Source organism: Gastrolobium bilobum, unplaced genomic scaffold (genome assembly GCF_033153095.1).
Source record: "Gastrolobium bilobum isolate Gb01-03AN ecotype WA unplaced genomic scaffold, APGP_CSIRO_Gbil_v1 utg714, whole genome shotgun sequence".
Taxonomy (NCBI): domain Eukaryota; kingdom Viridiplantae; phylum Streptophyta; class Magnoliopsida; order Fabales; family Fabaceae; genus Gastrolobium; species Gastrolobium bilobum.
This window is the reverse complement of record NW_026899261.1, coordinates 477,933-502,103: the sequence shown is the minus strand read 5'-3', so window position 1 is coordinate 502,103 and position 24,171 is coordinate 477,933. Positions and strand designations below refer to the sequence as shown.

At 35.8% G+C, this 24,171-nt stretch overlaps 4 protein-coding genes across 5 annotated transcripts; 2 read left to right on the top strand and 2 right to left on the bottom strand.

Moving 5' to 3' along the window:
* Positions 1-78: 78 nt before the first annotated feature.
* LOC133288902 (uncharacterized) lies at positions 79-2,723 on the top strand. Of its 2 annotated transcripts, none has more exons than XM_061486736.1 (3): positions 79-369; positions 662-1,388; positions 2,031-2,723. In XM_061486736.1, exons 2-3 carry the CDS (start codon positions 694-696, stop codon positions 2,236-2,238), a joined length of 903 nt encoding a protein of 300 aa, XP_061342720.1. In that variant the 5' UTR covers positions 79-369; positions 662-693; the 3' UTR covers positions 2,239-2,723. The 2 variants fall into 2 exon arrangements, with proteins under 2 accessions (XP_061342720.1, XP_061342719.1); XM_061486735.1 differs by having other exon boundaries at positions 79-438.
* Positions 2,724-14,538: 11,815 nt separating this feature from the next.
* LOC133288885 (SAP-like protein BP-73) lies at positions 14,539-16,984 on the bottom strand. Its single transcript, XM_061486705.1, has 3 exons — positions 16,882-16,984; positions 15,429-15,749; positions 14,539-14,888 (listed from the first exon to the last, which is right to left on the bottom strand). Exons 1-3 carry the CDS (start codon positions 16,982-16,984, stop codon positions 14,539-14,541), a joined length of 774 nt encoding a protein of 257 aa, XP_061342689.1.
* Positions 16,985-17,223: 239 nt separating this feature from the next.
* On the top strand, positions 17,224-19,880 carry LOC133288883 (pentatricopeptide repeat-containing protein DOT4, chloroplastic-like). The gene has a single exon (XM_061486704.1). It carries the CDS (start codon positions 17,224-17,226, stop codon positions 19,825-19,827), a length of 2,604 nt encoding a protein of 867 aa, XP_061342688.1. The 3' UTR covers positions 19,828-19,880.
* Positions 19,881-22,875: 2,995 nt separating this feature from the next.
* On the bottom strand, positions 22,876-24,171 carry LOC133288882 (receptor-like protein 51). The gene has a single exon (XM_061486703.1). It carries the CDS (start codon positions 24,169-24,171, stop codon positions 22,876-22,878), a length of 1,296 nt encoding a protein of 431 aa, XP_061342687.1.

Sequence of the window (24,171 nt, the reverse complement as noted above, 5' to 3'; positions counted from 1 at the left end):
AAATAAATTAATAATAAATATTCACACCATTTATATACGTATATTTATATAGTCATCCCTATCTCTTCTACTCTCTATTTGTAAAAGGCGTTTATGCTAACACCGTCCCTATAAAGACTAACTCTTTGTTTCTTATCCTTTGCTTTGTTCACTAACCCATTTTTCAACGAATGATTCAATTGTACTCAATCTCCTTGATACTGTTTTTCCCAGTTCCTTTCTTCACCTAACCCTGCTTCTATTTCCCCACTTTAAATAAATTTATTTCTTCCACAAACTACCTGAAGCAATCCACGCAGGTTTTACCTGGCGTGGGTTGGATTGAAACACACATGAGATTGAACTTGTTTCTATAATTTAATATTTAAGGTAAACCCCTTCTCTTTGCGGCTGTTTTGCGGCTTGTTTCATTGGGAATTGAGGCCATCCATCTAATAGGTGACATCCCAAATTTCCAATTTTTTTAATGATTTGTAAATAATATCTGAAGGTTATGTCTCAAATCAGGAAGTGGGTTGTTGAAAGATATGTATTTTCCACCTTTCATTTGATCACATTGTTCATCCTCTGTAATTGAAAAAGAAGCTTTCTTTCCCTTTTTTTTTGTGGTGGGGGTTTATGCTGTGGCGTGTATGTGTTGTTTGGAGTTGTTTCTTTTCAGGTTTGAGAATATTTGAGTGAAACGAATTGTTAATGGATCAAACCAGAAGCGAAGGCAAAAGTGAGGTATTGGATCCTGTTCGTGAAGGGGTAAATAAGAATTTGAGTCTTTCGGTTGAAGGGGTTGCAATTGATGCAGTAGATGGAGGCAGCTTGGGTGACAGAGTTAGTATAAGTGGAGAAGTTGGGACTTCAGGAGAGATGTGTAAGGATTCGGGATCCAATAAGGAGCTAAAGGATGTGCCTGAGGAAGTTAAGGTTCAGGACAAGGTTGATCAAGTAAATATCATTGATAAATTGCCTGGGATTGATCAAGGAACTAGTTATAATTCAAACAATTTCGTTAATCAGGAAGTGCTTGAGACTGTGGTTGTAATAGAGTCTGTTCAGACTGAGTATGTCAATAGAGATAATAGGAAATCGGAAGCAAAAGCTAATGAATCAGAGTTGAACTTGTTATCCATGAAAGCTCAAAAGGGGATGTCTGAAACAGATAAAAATTCATTTGTAATTGATATGAAGAGCAGCAGCCGCAAAGGGTTTTGTGAGAATTCTGAAGGTGAAAGGATTTGTAGGATTTGCCATCTGGCTCCTGATGCGACCACTGTTGGCTCTGCTAATAGTGCTACGAGTGCAGATTTGATTCAGCTTGGTTGTGCGTGTAAAGATGAGCTAGGCATTGCACATATTCATTGTGCTGAGGCGTGGTTCAAGCTTAAAGGAAACAGGTATCTGTTCCTGCCAAATATCAGTTTGATTCTAGTTTGTAGATCAACAATAACATCAATGTGTTTTTTGAGCTGAGGTTAATTGTGGGTTAGCCATAAACATGATTAGTAAATTACTATTGTTTGTGAGCTGAGGTTAATTGACATCCGAATGATGCCATCAAGGCCCAATAAGGCAACTAACAAATTTTTGCCTTTAATTATCATGTACATGTTATTTGTTTATGTTATTTGGAAAAGGGCTCTTGTGGTTGTCTTGGTGAAGATTCTTTTGATAACAATCTTCTTTAACCCCCTTTTTCCTAGAACAGAAATGTGAACTAGTTTTTCATGGAATATTTCTGAGATTCCTTTGTTCTAACTTCTAAGTCAGTTCTATTGCTAGAGGCTAAATATGAAAATTTGTCCCATGTCAAGTAAGAGCCATTTTGTTACATTCTGTTATAAGTCTTCATTGTCAATCCTAATTCTTGTATCATATATAACTTAGTTTTTCATTGAATAATTTTGAGGTTCATTTGTTCTTTGTTAGTACTGTTGCTAAAGGCCAGCTTTGGAAAATGGTCCCATGTCAAGTGAGTGCCTTTGTGTAACAATCTGTTATCAAATAAATTATTTATTAGCTACCTTTTGTAACCACAGATTATGTGAAATATGTGGTGAGACTGCAAAAAACGTTTCTGGTGTTGCTAATAATGGATTTATGGAAGAGTGGAATGAAAGAAGGTTCAGGAACAACGATGGTAACCCATGTGGATGCTGGCGAGGACAGCCATTTTGTAACTTCTTGATGGCATGCCTGGTAATAGCTTTTGTTCTGCCATGGTTTTTTCGTGTAAATATGTTCTAGCTGGGGAATCAAACACTATTATTCTTGCCTTCAATTCTTCATACCTGCTAATATAGTGGAGTGGATGATTGGTTCGTGGTATGCATGCTGTGACGCATCATCGAATTTTAGTGGGATGTTTATACTTAACCATGTGTCTAAGTTGACATTCTCAAGGTGTGTGCCCTCAAGATGTGAAGCTTACATATAAACCAGCTTGACAAGTGATCACCAAATTGTTTCCTTGTTGCATTCTTTGGATTGTGTGTGTTGTTCTGATGTAAATACTAATACATCCGGTTCTTTTTTCTTTTTTTAAGAAAAAAAATAAACATAGAATGTATTTAACATTTGGTGGCGATAAATCTTATTTGTAAAGTTAAAGAATTTGCTGCAGAACAAACTGAAAGAGCCTCTCCTTGTTCCTTTCTCTTTTCCATTTATTTTACTTACCTTTGTTGTTGACTTGTATGCTACAATCCAAAGAGAATTGGTTGTCTTGATGTGGTTATCAGAGCTGTTTATATTTCCTTCTTTTTGTATCAAACTTTTGCAAATTTTTCTAACCTACAATTCAAAGAGCATTTTTTAATATATTTGGCTCTATGTCATCCTAATATAGTTTCAGGTATTCTGGGGTAGGTTGGCTAAATTGGTTCAAATTCCTCTTTTGACTAATAATAGTCTTGCATGGTGCTCATCAATATTTAGGTAGATCCATTAAAAACTTAGGTGGATGACTAGCTTCCTTTTAGGATATGAAATAATCTTTTGGTGGGCCTTTATCTTCTTATTGTAAAGAACTTTGGGATACACCACCTCAAAAATTAACTCAAAGGGTTAGGAGTGCTCAAGGCCTTATAAACTCCACATTAGTTGCACGTACAACCAATGTGGGACTATATATCTCAACACGCCCCCTCACACGAGAGCCCATTGGGCTTGAAGAGTGGACAATGCAACAGGCCCATCCTACCTGTGCTAAGAAACGCCACAAGAGAAAGTGGGGAGCGGCGAGGCTCTGATACCATGTAAAGAACCTTGAGATACACCACCCTAAAAGCTAGTTCAGAGGGTGGGAGTGCCCAAGGCCTTATAAACTCCACATTAGTTGCACATACAACCAATGTGGGACTATATATCTCAACACGCCCCCTTACACGAGAGCCCATTGGGCTTGAAGCGTGGATTATGCACAGGCCCAATTTTTGGTTTACCTTCTTGTGCTTTTTTATTTTAATCCCACTTTAAAGTGAAGGACGGTGATGATCGAATTTGTGACCTTATAGTCACTCAAGCTCTGATACCATGTAAAGAACTTTGTGATACATCACCCTAAAAGCTAGCTCAAGGGGTGGGAGTGTCCAAGGCCTCATAAAGGTCATATTAGTTGCCCATCCAATCAATGTGGGACTATATATCTCAACACGCCTCCTCACGCAAGAGCCTTTTAGGCTAGAAGCGTGGAATTTTTATTTTTATTTTAATTCCACTTTTTAAAGCGGGGGATGGTGAGACTCTGATACCATATAAAGAACCTTGGGATACACCATCCCAAAAGCTAGCTCAAAGGGTGGGAGTGCTCAAGGCCTTATAAACTCCACATTAGTTGCACATACAACTAATGTGGGACTATATATCTCAACACTTATTTTTTCCCTCATCTTTCTTTGAGACAAAGAATGTATAATTATTAATTTCAAAAAAAAATAAAAGAATGTATAATTAAGTTGATTTCATAGCAAAGTATTCTCATATAGTACGGACTTCATTATATAAATGATCTCGCCCTTGAATTATGAATATTCAATTCAGAATTCATTCTACGTCACCTTGACTTAAATATAACTAGTCTTGCATTTTAAATATAAGTTGAGTTTTATTTTAAAATATAAGTAGCATCGGTATACGTCCCTTCTTATATATTAATAGGAGGTCCAAAGACCAGAGGAAGGAAAAGGGATAAAGAGAGGGTATCAGGGTACGAATCCTCTATCATTAGGACATTCCGAAGATTGGGTCAAGTGCGAGTCACAACTCATTGGCTTATGATTTATTTATTTTATTCCTTTTTTTTTTATTGGGTGAACAAAGTCTTGATTATGGTTAATGACGAATAAATCTTTGGTGCTACTGTTACACCAAGATTTAGTGCATCTCACCAATGAGATCATTACACATCATAGGAGAGAGAAAAAATTTGGCAGAGAAAAAAAAAACTTTAACTGATATGTAATATTTCTATTGGTGGAATGTACTAAATCTTTGGTGCAATAGTGATAAAGCACGTTAGACCACGGAATAATATGTAACAATGTTTGTTCTTGAAAAAGTTTAATTACATAAACTAAATTGGAAAAGGTTATATTTACAATTTATTTTATAAATTTTTATAAATTATATTATGTACTAGGGATATTACATTATGTACTAAAATGTACTACCCCGTTTACCAAAAAAAAAAGCACTACCTCTACATAATATAGTTTGTAAGAATTTATAAACAAAGTTTATAAATATAATTTTCTCCAATTAAATTTACACAAAAAGATGAAACATATAACACACTTTTCAGAATTAAGAAATCAGATAATTGTGCAGTGCCTCACTTGAGACTCAATTATCAAAATAAATTATTTATGAGCCAATGTTTTGTAAATTTGTTCCCCATGGTACTAAATTGTAAACCATAACTTCTACGATTGAATTGAGCACTGAATAATTGATCTAATTTTTCAAGCTTAACGCTGCTGCAAATATTGTTAGTGTGCCTTCAATAAGTCAAAGATGTGGTTCACTAATTTTTATTAATATTGAGTGCCCAAGTACTTCATTGATTTTCTGCAATCACTCTAACCACTTTTACACTTTTTCAACAACTCCACAACGGTAAAAAATTCTCAATAGCCATATTTTGTGCACATTATTATTAACTGACACCTTGATGGTAAGGGTCTATATATATGGTGTGACTTCATACTTTTGGAGTTTCTGAACTCACTCTTGGATTAATGCTATACTCCATATGTGCTTAAGAGCGAGAGTCTGGAAGACTCACAAATTACTCACGGACACTTCAACCCATCTTGGGAGCAAGCAAGGAAAACAATGGAAGGAGTTATTTATGACTTAGTTTTTTTGCATATGATCTAATTGCTTCTATTGTGTATGAGCATGATTAGATCATAAGGCTATATTAGAACTTAAATTTAATATCATAGCCCTTTTTGTCTCTGCCTTGTGTTTATGTGTTTGGTTGTGTCTCAATTAATTTGATTTTTCAAATTAATATTTAGTGCCTTGCAAATGAAAATAAAATTGGAAATCGTATGGAATAAAGATTTCTTATATTTCTGGACAAAAATTATACGCAAAATTGGTTGAAAATCGTTGGGTTTTTATATTGGGTCGGAGTGACTCGACTGGAGGTTGAAGACGTTGGAATTGTAACACTTTCATTGTTGTGTTACTGTGCACCTTTTGTTACTGTGTGTGAATCTTTTGGTTTTTGTTTCATCATCTTGGTTTCCTTGAAAATTGCTTTGTTGACATTTTGGTTTTATTGTTCCCACTATTGCATTTCAAATTTGTGGTTTAATTGAAAGTATGTTTTTCGGTGAATTGTTTCGTGGAACGTGCACATTTTGAAATTTTTGACAATGTTACTATTCATGGTTTGAAATTGACAATGTTATTGTTCATAGTTTGAAATTTCTCACAATGTTACTGTTTATGGTCTGAAATTTTTGACAATTTTTCACTATTTCAATATTCATGTGGTATTTGCGTGAGAAACCCAAGTGATATAATTGTTTCCAATATTTGTGAATAGTGGACCTATTAGGGTGTTAGCATGAATTCACCTTCTATTATTGTGTGAATTGATTTTCATATTACTGTTATTAGTTTGGATTGAAGCATTTTGCTAATTGAACTAATGACAGTTTTATAATATGTATTAACATAAATTATTATTATTCTGTCATTATATGTATTAATTCATGTCACTCTATACATGTAATATTAAGATGATTACTGTGAATGGTTAATTATTATTTTTTGGTAAATGAATGGTTAGTTATTTAATATTATTGCTTATGGTTAATTGCAACAATATAATAAAGAATATTTTTTTTTGATAGCCAACAAGGTCAGAGCTCCAAAGACAGAACACCAAAACAGAAACAGAAGCTACTAGATCACCAGAGCTCACGGTCTTCCCACTCCAGTAAGATCAGCCAGATAAATAACGTGAATGCGGTGGTGGTTCTTCACAAAAAAGATATTGCACTACCTCATCATGCTCCAAGATAAAATTTGCCATATGATTTATATAATTTAATTAATTAAATCTTAGCCATAACAACTTTAATTATATACTAAGGTAGATATATTAATTGCGAATAATCATATATAATATAATAGATACCATCCCACAAGAATTTCTATTATAATTTTGAATGATTAATTAGGATAAATATAAAATTATATTCTTGATTTGCCCAAAAGGATTAGGAAATATAATTCGATAGTTTTGTCATGATATTTATATGAATTTAATTGAATTAAAATTTTATCTCACAACAAATTTTATCTCACTAAATTCATAATTTTTTAGCATGATTTATATTGGTAAAGCATGATATATTACTTTTTGCCTTAGATTTTAATGATAAGTATATATGTTCAATTTTTTGTAGCTATACAGCCTATAAATTCTATTGGTGTTTCAGAATTGAAGGGGACAATTATGCTATCTAGAAGGAAATGATTCTATTGACATTAGGGTATATAGACATGATTATGCTATCAGAAAGCTGAACAATCAGCAATTGCGGAGAACAGTAAGCCAGAGGAGATGGATCTGTGTGAAAAATAGGAGAGATCCAACCGACTCTGTGTGATGTTCATTAAGATAAAGATATTAACTGGTATTATGGGTTCGGTGGAAAAGTAGGATAATGTGAGAGTGCTCCTGAAGTCCACTGATGAACAATTTGAAACTTCATGAAAGACATTAGCCAGTGCCTTAGTAATGAAATTTTCTTCCATAAAGCTCACTACTTTTTGGGTGCATATGTCTGACTTTTTTCTTGTCCACTTTATTGTGAATACTCTCCCAGCACCCTATGGCCCCTTTAATATTTCTTATAACACACATAAAGACAAATGGTCTATCAATGAACTCATGACCATGTGCATTCAAGAAGAGAGAAAGCTGCAGTTGGAAAATGAGAGAATTCATTGATGACGATAGAAAATAAAGATAATAAGAAAGGCTATAAGAACAAAGGAAATGGTAAAATATCACCCCAAGTTGGAATTAAGAAAGAATCTAGGTGTTTCTTCTGTAATAAGAAGGGGCACATAAAGAAAGATTTTTCTAAGTTCAAGCTATGGTTTGAAAAGAAAGGTATACCTACCTCTTTAGTTTGTCATGAAACTAATATGATTAATATTAATCATAATACATGGTGGATTGATTCCAGTTCTACAATCCATGTTTCGAATACCTTGCAGGGTATGAAAAACCTAAGGAAGTCATTGAGAAACGAACTATGCATCTATTCTGGAAGCAAGATGAGTTCACTTGTGGAGGCTATTAGGACCTGAACTTTGATTTTAAGTAGTGGTTTTGTTTTGAATTTGGAAATGACTTTTTATGTTCCTAATTTTTCTAAGAACTTAATTTCAGTTTCAAGACTTGTACATTTTATTTATTCCTTTTCATTTTATAGACATCTTTTAGTTTGTTTTATAAATCTAAGATTGTTTGGAATGATACATTGTTTGGCGGTATTTTCTATGTTAATTTACAAAATGACACCACTTATTATGCTATGCATGTTAATGTTGGCTATTCCGACATGTACGCATTTGGGGATTTCCATCCGAGGTCAGAATCTATAACCCACAAGAAAAAAAGCTTGACTGAAGGACCATTAATGGGTATTTCATTGGATATATTAAAAGGTCTAATGGATATATATTTTACTGTCTATCTCACAGTACTAGGAATGTGGAATCAAGAAATGCTAAATTTCTTGAGAATGAGAGTAGTGAGAGTGATCAATCTAGAGACTTTGTTTTTAAGAAAGATCATTTAATTGCTCAACTGTCCACTTCAAGTTTGAGATTGATTGTTGTTCACAATACCCCTCCAGCTCAACCGGGTGTTATACAATCAATCATTCAAGATCCGTAACCTGCTGATAATCTAGTAGATCAAGTTGTTCATGAGGAACAAGAATAAATTGTTGATCAACCAATTGAACAACAAGTTCATAAGAAGATAATGAAACAACATTGAGGAGATATACCACAATAAGAAAATCAGCGATACCGAGTGACTTTGTTGTGTGTCTACAAGAATCTGAATATAATATTGGAGCCAAAAATGATCCAGAAATGTTTTCACAAACCATGAATTGTAAAGAATCAAATTTTTGGTATAATGTTATGAAAGATGAAATGAATTCTATGACATCTAATAGAGTCTGAGATCTTGTTCAGTTGGCTGATGATGCAAAAGTCATTTGATGTAGATGGGTCTTTAAAACTAAGAAAGACTCATTAAGCAATATCGAGATATATAAAGCAAGACTCGTAGCCAAATGATTTAATCAAAAGGAAAGAATCAACTACAATGAGACTTTTTCTTCTTTGTCTAAGAAAGATTTTCTTCGTATCATTCTAGCATTAGTTACACATTTTGACTTAGAGTTGCAACAAATGAATGTGAAAATGACTTTTCTCAATGGAGACCTAGAGGAAGAGGTTTGTATGAAACAACCAGAAGGATTTTCCTCTAGTGATGATGAGCATTTGGTGTGCAAGCTTAAGAAATCTCTATATGGATTGGAACAAGTCTCATGTCAATGGTATTTGAAATTTCATGACATTATCTATTTATTTGGTTTTGTAGAGAACATCATGTATCAATGTATATACCAGAAGGTCAATGGGAGCAAAATCTGTTTCCTTATTGTGTATGTGGATGATATTTTACTTGCAACCTACGATAATGGTTTACTATATGAAGTGAAATAATTTTTCTCAAAAACTTTGATATGAAGGATATGGGTGATGCCTCTTACGTTATTGGTATCAAGATACATAGAGACAGAATAAGATATTTTCTTGGTTTGTCTCAAGAAACCTACATCAACAAAGTTTTGGAAAGATTTAGGATGATTGATTGTTCACCAAGTGTAGCTCTCACTGTGAAAGGTGACAGGTTTAATTTTAACCAGTGCCCGAAAAATGATCTTTAGCGGGAACAAATGAAGAATATTCCTTATACTTTAGCTATTGGAAGCCTTATGTATGCTCAAGTCTGCACAAGACCTGACATTGCTTTTGTTATTGGAGTGTTGGAGAGATATCAAAGTAACGCAGGTTTAGACCACTGGAAAGCTGCAAAGAAAGTGATGAGATACATTCGAGAGACTAAGGACTACATGCTTATGTACAAGAAGATTAACAACTTAGGTTCTTGGCTACTCAGATTCAAACTACATTGGTTGCATTGATTCAACAAAATCAACTTTAGAATATATTTTTATGCTAGCCAGTGAAGCTGTGTCATGGAGAAGTGTCAAGCAGACCTTGATTGTTATTTCCACTATAGAGGTTGAGTTCATTTCTTGTTTTGAGGCTACCTCACATGGTGTATGGATTAGGGTTTCATTTCTAGGCTTAGAGCTATGAATTCTATTTCTAGGCCATTGAGAATATATTATGATAATTCAGCTGCTGTTTTTATGGCTAAGAATAATAAAAGTGGTAGTCGAAGAAAATATATCGACATTAAGTATCTAGCTATAAGAGAACGTGTTAAAGATAAGACAATGGTTATTGAGCATATTAGCTATAATAGCCCTGACCTAATTAATTAGTAAATTACATGTAATTAAATAATTAAGCATGTATTAGTGAGTAAAATTAAGTATAAGGCCTAATTAAGTGAATTGGGGTCACTTTTGAGGTAAAAAGTGTACTCAGTGAAAATTAAGGGGTATAAATGGGTGTAGGCAAAAGTATCCAAAATATAAAAATGGAAGTGAAAATACTCCTAGAAAAATATTCCAGACCTTTGGGTAAAGTTTGGTGGTGAATGGAGTTGAATAGATAGATTAGCTAATACCCGCTTAAGGTAACATAAGTTAAGTGACCAAAAACACAATCCCATTTCATTTTTCTCCTTTCATCCGTCGAGCCACCAAGAGAGAATAGAGAGGGAGAGACTCTTTTGATTGGAAAACCCTAGATTCCATATTTCCTCACCAAATCCATCTATTCCAAAGCCTAAACCACTTCGAATCTTCCTCTCATCCTTGATCCAAGCTTGGTTGGTAGTGGGGAGCTTTGTGGTGTGAGATTTTCCTCTCAAAAATTCGCCCCCTTTGAAGGTTGAAGGGGTTTGGGAACCTTTCACTTCTTGGAAGCTTGAGGAACCATCACTCCTTGATTATGCAACCATTGGTAGTAAGATTTTACTCCTTGAACTCTATTTTCATGGAGATTGTATGTTAAGGAAGATGATGAATAATGTTTTTAGGGTTTTATGATAATGTGAGTGGATTGGCTAGGTTTTAGGAGGATTGAGACTTAGTGTATGTTGTGAAAAATGCTAGGAATGACATTTAATCGGTGAAAATGAGCTTAGATAGTCAATTGATTATGCTTTGAAAATTGCAAGATTATATACTTGATTTTGGACTTTCTTGCATTAGTAATCAATGGTTTGGTTTGGTTGGATATTGATTGTGTCCATGTTATGTCTAGGATTGAGGCAATTGGACCAATCTTGAGTGACCAACCATTGGAGGAAGCTATGGAGCTTGATTAGCTCATTGGAATAGGTAAGCTCATGCTAATTGATAGTGTAGAGTTGTTGTGGTGTTGATGGATATACAAATATTCATTTGCTTGCATGATTGATTTCTGTGACACCTTGGTGTAGGTGTGTATTTTACAAGTTATAGTTGAAATCGAAGTTGACTGGTTGTAGAACTTATTGGTGAAGAACAAAGGTTGAACTGAAGCTTTGAGGTAAGCCTTCGGACCTTGGGTGTAATTCCCTTGATTGTTCCACCAAGCCCTGAATGGGTAATGGTTGTGATAGTGTATATAAATGCAATGAAATAGTTTAATGTTTTGTTATACGTATGTGTATGCATTTGGTGTGGCATAAGATGGTGTTTCCCTATGTTGGTATGTTGCATAACGATGCGTAAATCATACTTGGTAGTTTAGCTGGCCAGTAGTACTATTTGCATCTGAGTATCCTTAGGACATCTTGAGAGCTCGAGGGATTTCTCCTGGAGATGTTTGTGACACACTGCATGGATATGTATTTATTGCATTATTATTGTTATTGATATTACACTGCTATTGAACTATGGGGTGGAGAGATGCTCCAAGGACCCCTGGTTTACTGTGATATATTCATATATCTCACCCCGTGTTGTGGAGACCCCCTTTCAGGTAAGGATGCTGCAGGAGCCTCTGGTGGCAAGTGGCCATATTTGGATTAATAGATGCATGAAGATGTTGCATTCTTTTGGATTATACATGACATGTAGTAGTACCATGTATAGGATTTACATTTGAAAGCTAATCGCTATATGTATGACATGTTTTATTTGGAGGGACTTAGCCTATGCTCATCTCCTTTGGTATCTCTTTTGTTGATGGGAGCTAAGGAGTTGATCATAGTGTTTTGTAGCTAAGTCTCATGATTTGTAATTAAGACATGTTGTAATGATGTAATGTTGTAATTATTGGATATATACCTATATGATGAAAGGGTATGCATGTTTCTCTTAGTGTATGAGTACCTAGAAAGAACTAGGAATCACTTATAGAAAGGATTGCATGATATCAATTAGGTGAAAGAAGACTCGTAGTTGGAAAATCCAAATAAAAGCAAAGATATCCTGTTTTGTTGCCCATTCTCATATCCTATATGATTGATTTGGACCATTGTGTCTTAATGGGAGTTGTAGATCTTCTTCTTAGCTTTCCAATGAGACCAAGATTGTGCAAATAGGAGTAGTATAACTAAAGTTATGGATGAAATGTCAAAGGAGGCCAAATTGCCCTGTGGAGGGGGCTTAAACCTGAAAATGGAGGCTTAAACTCGCTCAGGGGGCTTAAGCACCCTGATGCACCTGTGAAGGCCAAAAACTCTCTGCCGGTGGGCACTTTAGCGCCCTGGATCGCGCTTAAGCGCCATCGGTGGCCTAAAAATCCCATTTTCCTCTGCCTTTGGGCGCTTAAGCTCACTGGAGCGCGCTTAAGCGCCCTGCCATGCGAAAAATTGGGTCGTGAAGGGCGCTTAAGCGCTCTCAGCACGCAGCCCGTTTTCAGCATACACACGATTTAGTGAAATTGGCATAACTTGAGCTACGGAGCTCCAAATTGGGTGCGGTTTGAACCCACGCGTAGCTAACAAAGAGATCTATAACCTAGTGTGAGATGAGAACTATATAGTAAGTAAAGGAATTCCACTTTAAGAAAAGGTGAAGAGAGTTTTGTAGTGAACTCGAACCAAATGATAATATGATGTTAAGCTTAATTTATTTTGTTCCGCAACGTAATATGGTTATGATCACACAGTTGGGCATTTTAAATTCGGCTTTGTTCAAAAAGAAAAATTTATCCGAGTTTCTAATTGAACCAACGAGATTGTAACTGCGCTTAATATCATAATGCGATGTTAACAAACCGGTTCTAGAACGGGGTGTTACATTAGCACTAAATTAATGATTGTTGATCCTCTCACTAAGGGCATGCCACTAATTAAATTTATGGATCATGTAGAAATGACAGGACTTGGTTCCCATGTGTAATTTTCATTGTAAGAATGATATTATGAAACTCTATTTGTGATGTTTTTCATTCAGTTTATGCACATCTACAATTATTTATTCTAAGAAACATCAATAAATTTTGGACCTAGAATAAACATTGAGTTTATTTATTAAGTTATATGGGCTTGAGAAATATAAAAAAGTGTAATACATGGAAGATAATACTCGCACATATTAGAGGACTTATCGTCATTATTCATGTAATTTATTTCTCTCTATAGTATATGACGGGATATGTGGACCAAGTGAGAGAATGTTATAGTGCTTTGAATAAGTCAAAGATGTGAGCCACTGATTTTTATTTACGGTGAGTGTCCAACTACTCTACTGATTTTCAGCATCCACTCTAACCACTTCCACAATTTTTCAATAATATCTCCACAACAATCAAAAAATCCCAACAGCCATATTTTGTGCACATCACTATTAATTGACACATTGATGGTAAAGGTTTATATATAGTGTGACTTCAGACTTTTGGAATCCCATAACCCACTCTTGGATTTATGTTACACATCATATGTGCCTGAGAGTTAGAGTTTGGAAGACTCACAAAATACTCAAAGACAACTTCAACCCATCTTCTGAGCAAGCAAAGAAAACAAACTTAATTTTTTCGCATTTGATCTAATACTTCTGTTGCATATAAGCATGATAAGATCATAAGGCTATATTAGAAGTTACAAACATATCAATAATATCATCGGTTGCCTATTCTTTCTTGTGAAGATCTCAATTAACGTAATCCCATAGCTGTATACATCTCCTTTGACAAACAATTCCAATAAATCCATACTCTGTATGTTAATACTAGATACTAGTTTATCAAATATTCTCAAACATAATACTAATGAAGGAGTTAGTAAGTATCCTCTTTTTCTTGTAACGCTCATATAAAGTAATTGAGTTAAAAAGAAAAACATAAAATTTTCTAATTAATATAGAAAAATCAATTTCATTTCATTGGATATGATACAAAATAATAAGTATTAATTGTTTCACATTTACTTTTCTTGTAAATAACACATTCAAGACTTTTTACGTACTGCATGAATAAATCAAACATTCTATGTGCAAACATTATATAAATTAAAGCAAATATTTATATTTTGATCTTAACTATACATGGATGATCACATATTTAAGATTTGGACTTCTTACCCTCATAATGACGCAGTGCTGTGTCTTTTTCTTTATTGTTCCGTATCTTAATGCTCATTAAGATATACCTCCCAATAGTTATCACAAACTAAAACACCTAACTTCTCTAAATATACCTTAACTGCTTAATTAACTAACCAAGTCCTCTCATTATATATATGAGTGTCAATTAGATAGCAGTGAAAAGGAATTCTGGAAGTTACAAAATTGATGCTGGGGATTTCCAAGAGTTAAGACTACAGTCCGCACATCAAATCTGCAATTTTTTAGTCTTTACTGCCCTCTAGGACCTAAGTATTTTAAGAAGTTCACCCTTCTTTAGTTTAGAGTAACCTTTCACTCCTCTTGACTTTGCTACTTCTTTCAACTCAGCAAGTTTCAGTTCTTCCAGTCTCTCTGATTGTACCTGCTTGTTCCCCATGATGGCTGGCAATGCTTCAGTACTTAGCTCAATAACCTTTCCTCTTGGGGTTGATAGAGATGGAATAGGTGATTTCCTTACGAAATTTGATGGTGGCCGAGTCAACTTAAAGTCTGATACATGTGGATGCTCCTCTACCCCTTGCTCTTTCCTAGACACACCTCTTCTATTTGTCAACACCTTTTCTTTTGCCTTGTTTGGAATTTTGCCATCTGTAATTAGAGAATCAGATGAGAAATAGAAATGCAAAAGAAAAACAATATCTGAAATTTCATAGTCTTAAAAGTATTTTAAGACTACAAGAATCACTTTTGGGTGAGTCAAATTATCATGTTCGAGCAATTTAAATATTTTTCATTGCCACTGTAAAGAACCTTGGGATATATCACCCTAAAAGCTAGCTCAAAGGGTGAGAGTGCCCAAGACCTTATAAACTCCACATTAGTTGCACATACAACCAATGTGGGACTATATATCTCAACACGCCCCCTCACACAAGAGCCCATTGGGCTCAAAGAGTGGACAATGCAACAAGCCCAGCCTACCTGTGCTAAGAAACGCCACAAGAGAAAGTGGGGGACGGCGAGGCTCTGATACCATGTAAAGAACCTTAGGTCACCACCCTAAAAGCTAGCTCAAAGGGTGGGAGTGCCCAAGGCCTTATAAACTCCACATTAGTTGCACATACATCCAATGTGAGACTATATATCTCAACAGCCACAATAAACAGTTAAACATCATTATGTCATTACCTTTCACCTGCTTTTTTGGTTCACCAAGAATATCTAGAATTGATTCAGTCGAGGGCTTATCCTTATCTGCATTGGAACTTGTCTTACTCATAGTGTCATGCGAGTCTCCCTTTGATATTGAAGACTGTATTCTTCTGAATAGAGCAATTATCTCTTCCTGGTCAGAAGACTTTGATTTTTTACCATCAAATGATTGAGGTCTCTTGTTTTCATTTCTCCTACTGGTTTGACCATCTTTGTCTCCATCAGATCTTATGCTTGAATTAGTAAATGGAAAGACAACCTTTGGGAACACAAAGATTGAAGGTTGAACTGCAACCTCTGCCAAATTCAACAAGCTGCATCTAAGTATTATCCTCTCTATCTAGTCACAATTCTACGGCCAGCATCAACCTAGTACAAAGAATCAGACCAAACTATGTATTGATTTAAAAAAAAGAATAAAATAAAATCAGATGAGATATTGCCAACTATGGTACAAGCATGTAAAGGAATCATAACACTTGGGCAGTAGAAAAGAATGTGTGATCCCAATGCACTTTTTACCACTTTGAAGATGAAAGCGACGACTAATATTTACTGCTTTTCAGAACTATGCAGTTAAACATCAAAATAGGTAACTTCAAACATGTCAGGTATGATAGGAAGTCAAGATGTTACCATTAAATTTTCTTCAAACGATATTAGTCAGGCTGTCAATGCCCTTCTTAACAAAACAAAACTAAGAGCAGAGTTTTTCCTTATGAATAATTCCTATTAATTATGGAAAATTTACAAACCACCCACAAGCTGGTCTCTGGTTTGAGCATTGAAGCCACCCTTGATGTGTTAATGTATGTACAAAACTGAATATAGTAGTTTCATAGAGGAAAACTCCAGTGTGTGGCCAGAAAGCTATTACTGCATCTGGTCATTCTGTGGACTTCCAAAACAGTAGGGCTTTCAATGCATGGAGAACATCTTGATTCTTGAATGTGGCCATGATAAGTCATGGAACTAGTTAAAGATTGGGAAATATAGATTTTCATCCAATTATCTAACCATGATTCTCCATTGCATCTAAGGAATTGGTGCTAATTCTGAGTTATATCAGGGTTTGTTTAGAGGAGGCTGATATTGCAACATTTGAATTAAATGAACAATCAGGCTGTCTTCAGCCAAATAATAGACAAATTTGATCATGAGCGCCAGAAGATTATATGTTTTGTTTTTTGCATGCAAATATGACATGGGGAATGAAATGAGAACAACAAAAAACAGCAACCAAAAATTCAGATGAAAATTCACTTGTTTCTGCTAATACCACAAATCACTACAAATATTAAATACCCAAATTAACAATTATTTCCAAACCGTCTAAGTTCAAGTTTCAATTGAATTTTAGAAAACTTCAATATCTTTGAGAATTTCAAGAAAAAGAAGAACAAGGAAATAAGAAAGGAAGTTTAAGTACCTGTCATAGATATTGAAGATTTTCCTAAACAACACTGCTTGCTGAAAGAGAAACACATGGAAAAACGAAGAAGATTATGATGATGGAAAGCAACTGCATCCATCTTTCAAGAAAAATTCCAGATTCTCAAAGACACAAACAAATTAGAATCACACACCTCCTCTCCATTTCTTATATATTTGGTATTTTGCTATTATCTCATTTCAAAGGTAAATTAGCCAGTCCACAATATTCTGTGACGCGTTTCATCACGCGCTGACTCTGCGGCTACAAAAACACAAGATGTTCCCTCACTCTTTGCTCGCACTAGCAGAGACACACGAAACAACAATGTTGTTGACAATGACGAAAAGCATAACAAACTTCAGCACCTATCCAACTTGTAAAAGCCATGAAAACAATGCAAACTATGCCAAACCATGGAATTGTTTCATTTTCTTCGGACAATCTTCATGGGCATGTTTGTTATCTTCGAATTCGAATGTTCCTCGTAGCACTAGTGTCGGTGCCTCTGCCTTGCTGGATAAAAACGCGAAAACTTCCAAATTCTGCGAGGTGGGTGATCTCGGAAATGCCATAGAATTGCTCAGAAGGTCACAAAAATCCGAGCTTGACTTGAACACTTACTGTTCTATCTTGCAGCTCTGTGCTGAGAACAAGTCTTTGAAAGAGGGTAAGATGGTTCATTCAATTATATCTTCCAGTGGCATGGCGATTGAAGGGGTTTTAGGTGCCAAACTAGTGTTCATGTATGTGAATTGTGGAGCTTTAAGTGAAGGGAGACGGATATTTGATCAGATTCTCAATGATAAGGTTTTTCTGTGGAATCTTATGATGTCTGAATACGCCAAGATTGGTGATTATCGTGAAAGTATATATCTTTTTAAGAAAATGCAGAAAATGGGAGTTACAGGGAATTCTTATACATTTTCATGCATCTTGAAGTGTTTTGCTGCCTTGGGAAGGGTGGTAGAGTGTAAAAGGATTCATGGGTATATTTATAAACTGGGTTTTGGTTCTTATAATAATGTTGTTAACTCTCTAATTGCAGCTTATTTCAAATGTGGAGGAGTTGACAGTGCACACAAGTTGTTTGATGAATTGGGTGATCGAGATGTTGTGTCATGGAATTCTATGATAAGTGGGTGTGTGATAAATGGTCTTTCCCATTGTGGAGTTGAGTTTTTCATTCAGATGCTTATTTTGAGAGTTGGTGTGGATTTGGCTACCTTGGTTAATGCTCTTGTGGCTTGTTCAAATATTGGCAGTCTTTCATTGGGTAGAGCACTTCATGGTTATGGAGTGAAAGCTTGTTGTAGTAGGGAAGTTATGTTTAACAATACCTTACTAGACATGTATTCAAAATGTGGTAATTTGAGTGGCGCAATTCAAGTTTTCGAGAAGATGGGTCAAACGACTGTTGTTTCTTGGACTTCAATCCTTGCTGCATATGTACGTGAAGGTCTATATGAGGATGCAATCAGGTTATTCTATGAAATGGAAAGCAAAGGTGTTGTCCCAGATGTTTATTCCGTGACTAGCGTCCTTCATGCTTGTGCTTGTAGCAACGCACTGGATAAAGGCAGAGATGTACACAATTACTTTAGAAAGAACAAGATGGCCTTGAGCTTGCCTGTGTCTAATGCTCTCATGGATATGTATGCAAAATGTGGAAGCATGGAAGAAGCTCAATTAGTTTTCTCTGTAATTCCAGTTAAGGATGTTGTCTCATGGAATACCATGATTGGAGGTTATTCAAAAAACTCTCTCCCCAGTGAAGCTCTTAAACTTTTTGGTATGATGCAAAAAGAATCAAGACCTGATGGCATTACAATGGCTTGCGTGCTTCCAGCTTGTGGAAGCCTAGCTTCTCTAGAGATAGGCAGAGAGATACATGGGCACATATTGAGAAATGGGAACTCTTCAGATTTGCATATAGCCAATGCACTTCTTGATATGTATGTAAAGTGCGGGTCACTAGTTCATGCACAGGTACTCTTTGATAAGATTCCTGAGAAGGATCTTATCTCTTGGACAGTTATGATCGCTGGATATGGCATGCATGGTTTTGGAAATGAAGCAATTGCCACTTTTCAGAAGATGAGGTTTGCAGGTATCGAGCCTGATGAGATCACCTTCACTTCGATACTTTATGCTTGCAGTCATTCTGGATTACTGAATGAGGGTTGGGAATTCTTCAATTCCATGACAAGTGAATGCAACATCGAGCCCAAGTTAGAACACTATGCCTGCATAGTAGATCTCCTTGCACGTACGGGAAATCTATCCAAGGCCTATATGTTCATTGAGACAATGCCAATTAAACCAGATGCTACAATATGGGGTGCCTTGCTTTGTGGGTGCAGGATCCATCATAATGTGGAGCTAGCAGAAAAAGTGGCAGAGAATGTTTTTGAGCTAGAGCCAGAGAACACAGGATATTATGTTCTTCTGGCGAACATCTATGCAGAGGCAGAAAAATGGGAAGAAGTGAAAAAGTTAAGAGAGAGGATTGGTAAGCGGGGACTAAAAAAGAGCCCAGGGTGTAGTTGGATAGAGGTCCAAGGAAAATTTAATATCTTTGTTTCTGCGGATACTGCACACCCTCAAGCCAAAAGGATAGACTCATTGCTGAAAGAATTGAGAATGAAAATGAAGAATGAAGGTTACTCTCCTAAGATGAGGTATGCCTTGATTAATGCAGATGATATGGAGAAGGAAGTGGCTCTATGTGGGCACAGTGAGAAGCTGGCCATGGCTTTTGGTATATTAAATTTGCCGCCTGGGAGGACTCTTAGGGTTACCAAGAATCTACGAGTTTGTGGTGATTGCCATGAGATGATGAAGTTCGTGTCCAAGACGACAAGGAGGGAAATTGTCTTGAGAGATTCAAATCGGTTTCACCATTTCAAGGATGGTTTCTGTTCTTGCAGAGATTTCTGGTAAATCATTGGAGAAATTCAATTCAGGAAAAGATATCAATATCAAGTTAACCTCTTCATGACTCATGAGAATTTGATGAATAAATCTTATGCCAATCACAGTTATTTGACTGTGGTACAACGCGTTTATGTGGAGTCAAAGCCAAAACATAAGATGGATCAAGGATAGTCTGAGAGTCATACTTGTGCTGAATCAGAGGTTTAGACTTCAGGTTTAACAGACAAGTCAGAGGCAATTTACACGTTGGATCCCCGTCTGACAAGAATAGATTTTGTCAATTATGGATAACCCATCTACATTTGTTTATTTGGATTTGGAAATAGAGCACTGCAGGGATCTCTGATTGGAGTTTAGAAGCGGCATATTTTTATGGAAAATAGATTAGTGTTGAGATTCCAACCTTCATTTTTATACTGACATAATCATTCACATGGTAACTTCACCATCAAGGATAATCAGTACATTACCGTGTCAAACAATTTTACATGTCTCAAGCCTGGCCCTCTAAATATAGCATGTTCTATATCTTCTTCCTTGCCCTCAAAAGTTCTTGGACTACACAGATGTGGTCCATTAGGCTGGGCCGCAAAAATTCACTTTAATTGTTTTTTTTTTTTTCAGTATGCAATAATTTGCTTATACTACTTCGAATGGAGCTAACAAATGCATGTGGGGTGCCCGGAGTTGTAGGAAAATTGCACAGTGCAAACAAAGCTGCCTGCAGACTGTACATGCAACCGAACCTCCGTTTCCCTTCTAAAATCTGTACAATTGCATCTTTCATTAAAGAAAGCTTCATTTACAGCTTCAGAAATTTCAACTGAAGTGTTCATTAAGAAGAACTTTGATTTGTGTCTTTTTCATCACAACTGCAAGGAAATTACCCAGTGTAAATTCTCTTTTCTCATAGCCCTTTGTGTTCCCCTGCAGATGGATGACACTTGGTCCTTAATTAGCATTGTGCTTTATATCTTAATCACTATAGGGATAACTTGTGTATAAGCCAAATGTTCATTAAAAGGAAAATAAACTTTTTGTAATGATACCTTCTGCCTAGTTGACAAGTATTGATTTTTGCATTAATATTGAATACATTTCAATTCAGAATCTAATTACTAATTCTGCAAAAATACTAATTGAAACCTTTAAATAAATAGAAATAAAAAAATGCTGCTTCCGCAATTACTTGAGAACAAACTCTGCATAATTAATAGAGTTTAACTTTTCTGCAGTTAAGGCAGAAAAATTATCACACTATGTACTACATGTAATACATAATGTAACTTTTGAAATGAACTCTATTTTTATTTAGATTTCAAAAGTTACATTACATACTATGTGACTATCCGTAGTACATAATATACTGCAGATAATTTTTCCACCTTCACTACATAAATGCTTTTCCCTAATTAATAATGGGCAAATATCAGCTTCTTCCTTTGTTAACGCCATAGTCATAGTACTGAGAAACACTATGCAAGCAGCATTTACGAAATCATTACTTGCAAATTAGAGGCTTCTAAATTGTCATCAGGCACCCATGATAATTTGATTATGAATATAGTTGTATATAACTGAAAAATAAACTAATGAAACTGAGATCTAAGATACATGTGTCTTTGGGACCCACCTAAGATTCAATTAAATAGAGGTGTGAACACGCCAACTTTGTAAAAAGGATGGGGCAGTCCTGTCCTCAAGCAAGGAAATGTTTTTCTCCTCTACGTAATGCTTAGCATAGTAAGTTAGGAGAGAGTTGATAATGCAGTTGATGTTGACAACCACCTTCATCACACAAGTAACAATTATATATATATATATATATATATATATATATATATATATATATAAAGGAGCTGCAGAATCGCCTATAGCTTGAATGAAACAAGTATGTTATTGAAGCAAGCTCCAAAAACTAATTAAATTTACAACTATGTCCAGGTTATCAATGACGCAAGTTTTCACTTCTAAACTCGTGAAGCTACTTATATACTTAATTTTGCTGAAGATTGTAATCTCAAAACAATATGAACAAAAATAATCGGTTATGAATGACACTAACACACAGAAAAAGGTATTGTAGGAGTTTGGTGAAAAAGTACAAAGCTAGCATATGATGAATAATGGATATTAGCAGTCAATTTTAGTATTTTGCCTCCAATCTAATTTGGAAAAGGAATCTGTGTGGAAGTTCATTTATTTATTTAAATCATGGTAGAGCAGACAGCTCATATCCAACCATGTAACAGTTACAGGCCATAAAATTGGACCCAGAGCCAGATATCCATAATCGTATATTATTATTCTCCAGTTAGCATATCACCAACCTTCACCTATTTGGGCTGCTGCCCCTCTCTCCTAGTCAAGCAAATTTTCTGCCCAAGTTGTGCTCACAGGTAATAACATCACTATTTTAGCCATATGCAGCAGAACCTGAAATAAGTGTCATAACATCCATCTATTTTGCCCCCAAAATGAACTCAAGGGTCATGTCAAACAAATTACTTGAAGACAGTATTAAAACAACTGAGAGTGTAAACAAAATATTTTCTTTTTTCCAGCTAAGTAAGTAAAAAGGTAGACGTCAGTGCAATAGTGCAACAAACATTTGAGAAGGCCAATTTTGAAGGTCATCAGAGCTGCCGTATCAATGAGAAGTGTGAAAACAAACGCTTATTGCAAAAGTAAAATACAACTTTCAGATAGCACATGCACCACCTCCACCTTTACTCCAAACAGCTAAATATCAAAGCCTAACATTCCATCATAAACTCATAGCACTGCACAAGTAATTGATTAAGGCAACAATAAAATAGAGCTAAAATTTAATGATCCTTTTTTATATATCTACACCAAAATATAAAAATTCCTTTTTTATATATATAATTTTCCTCTTTGTTTTGGCAGTTACATTTCCATTCTCTTTCCTCTCCTTCTTGAACCTACTCTGTAACCATTGTATAATGAATATATTAAACAAGCCTTTAACTCAAACTCAAATCATCAAATTTTCCTAATCTAAAATCTGAAAACCGGAAATCAAAATTTTCTTTAGCGACAACATTTTGAGCATACAATTAAGAAAACAATCAGAAAGACAATGGAAGAAAGCGCAATTGCCACACCAAGAACGAACTTGTTTGGGCCATGATGATGCTCTTTCTTGTGCTTGTTTCCATCTTCATCACTGTCATCGTAATCCGAGTCACTGCTATCATCTGCAGAAGAATCCTTTGTAGGTGGAGACACTGGCATCCCATACTTATCGCAAGGAGAAATCCCAAGCTTCAATTTTGAAGACACAACCGAATGGTTATAGCACAGGTTGCTGTTCCCACCAACCTTAAACACTGCCAATCTCTTTATGAAAGTCAAGTTGAAAGGCACAACCCCACGAAGGTTGTTGTTAGCTAGATTCAAGTACTTGAGGCTCTTCATTTGGGAAATGAACTTTGGAATACTCCCATTGAGCTGGTTTGAGCTCAGATCCATGTGAACCAAACCTGATAGAGCAGATATTGAATCTGGAATAGACCCAGAAAAGGAGTTTGAAGCCAAAGACAAGTTTTTTAGCGAGACCAAGTCCCCAAAGGAAGCAGGTATTTCACCACCGAGCGCATTAGATGAAAGATTCAAAATTTCAAGGCCATCAAGCCTTGTAATGGAAGTGGGTATGGTTCCTTTGAGGTGATTACCAGAAAAATCGATGTGGGTAAGGTTGGAATGAATGTGTCCGGGGAGAGCACCAGTGAGATTTGCATGGGAAATGGTCAAAGACTTGAGCTTGTTCATGTGTCCAAGTATAACATAAGGACCAGAAGCTGTGACTTGAACATTGGAGACAGTGAGATCAGTGAGGTTCTCAAGCTGAGAGAGCCAAACCCCAGTGACCTTGTGGAGGCTGTTGATGCAAGTGAAGGATCGGAGAGAGGCTATGAGTTCAGGAGGGAAGCGAATGGGAGCAACAGGACAGTTAAGAAGCTGAAGGGACTGAAGGGTTGAGAGTGATTTGAGTGCAGTGAATGAGAGAGCAACGTAGGTTGAACAGTTTGAGAGGCTTAGAGAGATGAGGTGGCGAAAGGGTTTGAAAGAGTCACAGAGTGTGGCATTGTGATAGGAAGGTTGAGAACATGGGTCCTTGGAAGTGGGGATATCCAAGGATTGCAGGGCTATGACCTGCTTTGGGTCAAGTGTAGAAGTAGAAGTAGAAGTAGAAGAAGGAGAAGAAGAAGGAGATGGAGAAGAGGTTGGGGAAGGGGTTGGAGGGAGTGATGTGATATTGGTGGGGAAGAGGAAGAAGAAGAAGAGGAAGTGGAGGGTGAGAAGAAGTGAAAATGGTGGTTTCAT

Excerpts from the sequence above, each read along its gene's own strand:
- LOC133288902 (XM_061486736.1), top strand. The coding sequence starts at position 694 with ATGGATCAAACCAGAAGCGAAGGCAAAAGTGAGGTATTGGATCCTGTT. Across the intron at positions 1,389-2,030 it reads TTCAAGCTTAAAGGAAACAG|ATTATGTGAAATATGTGGTG; the intron begins GTATCTGTTCCT and ends TTGTAACCACAG.
- LOC133288885 (XM_061486705.1), bottom strand. The coding sequence starts at position 16,984 with ATGGATGCAGTTGCTTTCCATCATCATAATCTTCTTCGTTTTTCCATG. Across the intron at positions 15,750-16,881 it reads ATCTTCAATATCTATGACAG|AGGTTGCAGTTCAACCTTCA; the intron begins GTACTTAAACTT and ends TGAATTTGGCAG. Across the intron at positions 14,889-15,428 it reads ACCAAAAAAGCAGGTGAAAG|ATGGCAAAATTCCAAACAAG; the intron begins GTAATGACATAA and ends CTCTAATTACAG.
- LOC133288882 (XM_061486703.1), bottom strand. The coding sequence starts at position 24,171 with ATGAAACCACCATTTTCACTTCTTCTCACCCTCCACTTCCTCTTCTTC.
- LOC133288883 (XM_061486704.1), top strand. The coding sequence starts at position 17,224 with ATGACGAAAAGCATAACAAACTTCAGCACCTATCCAACTTGTAAAAGC.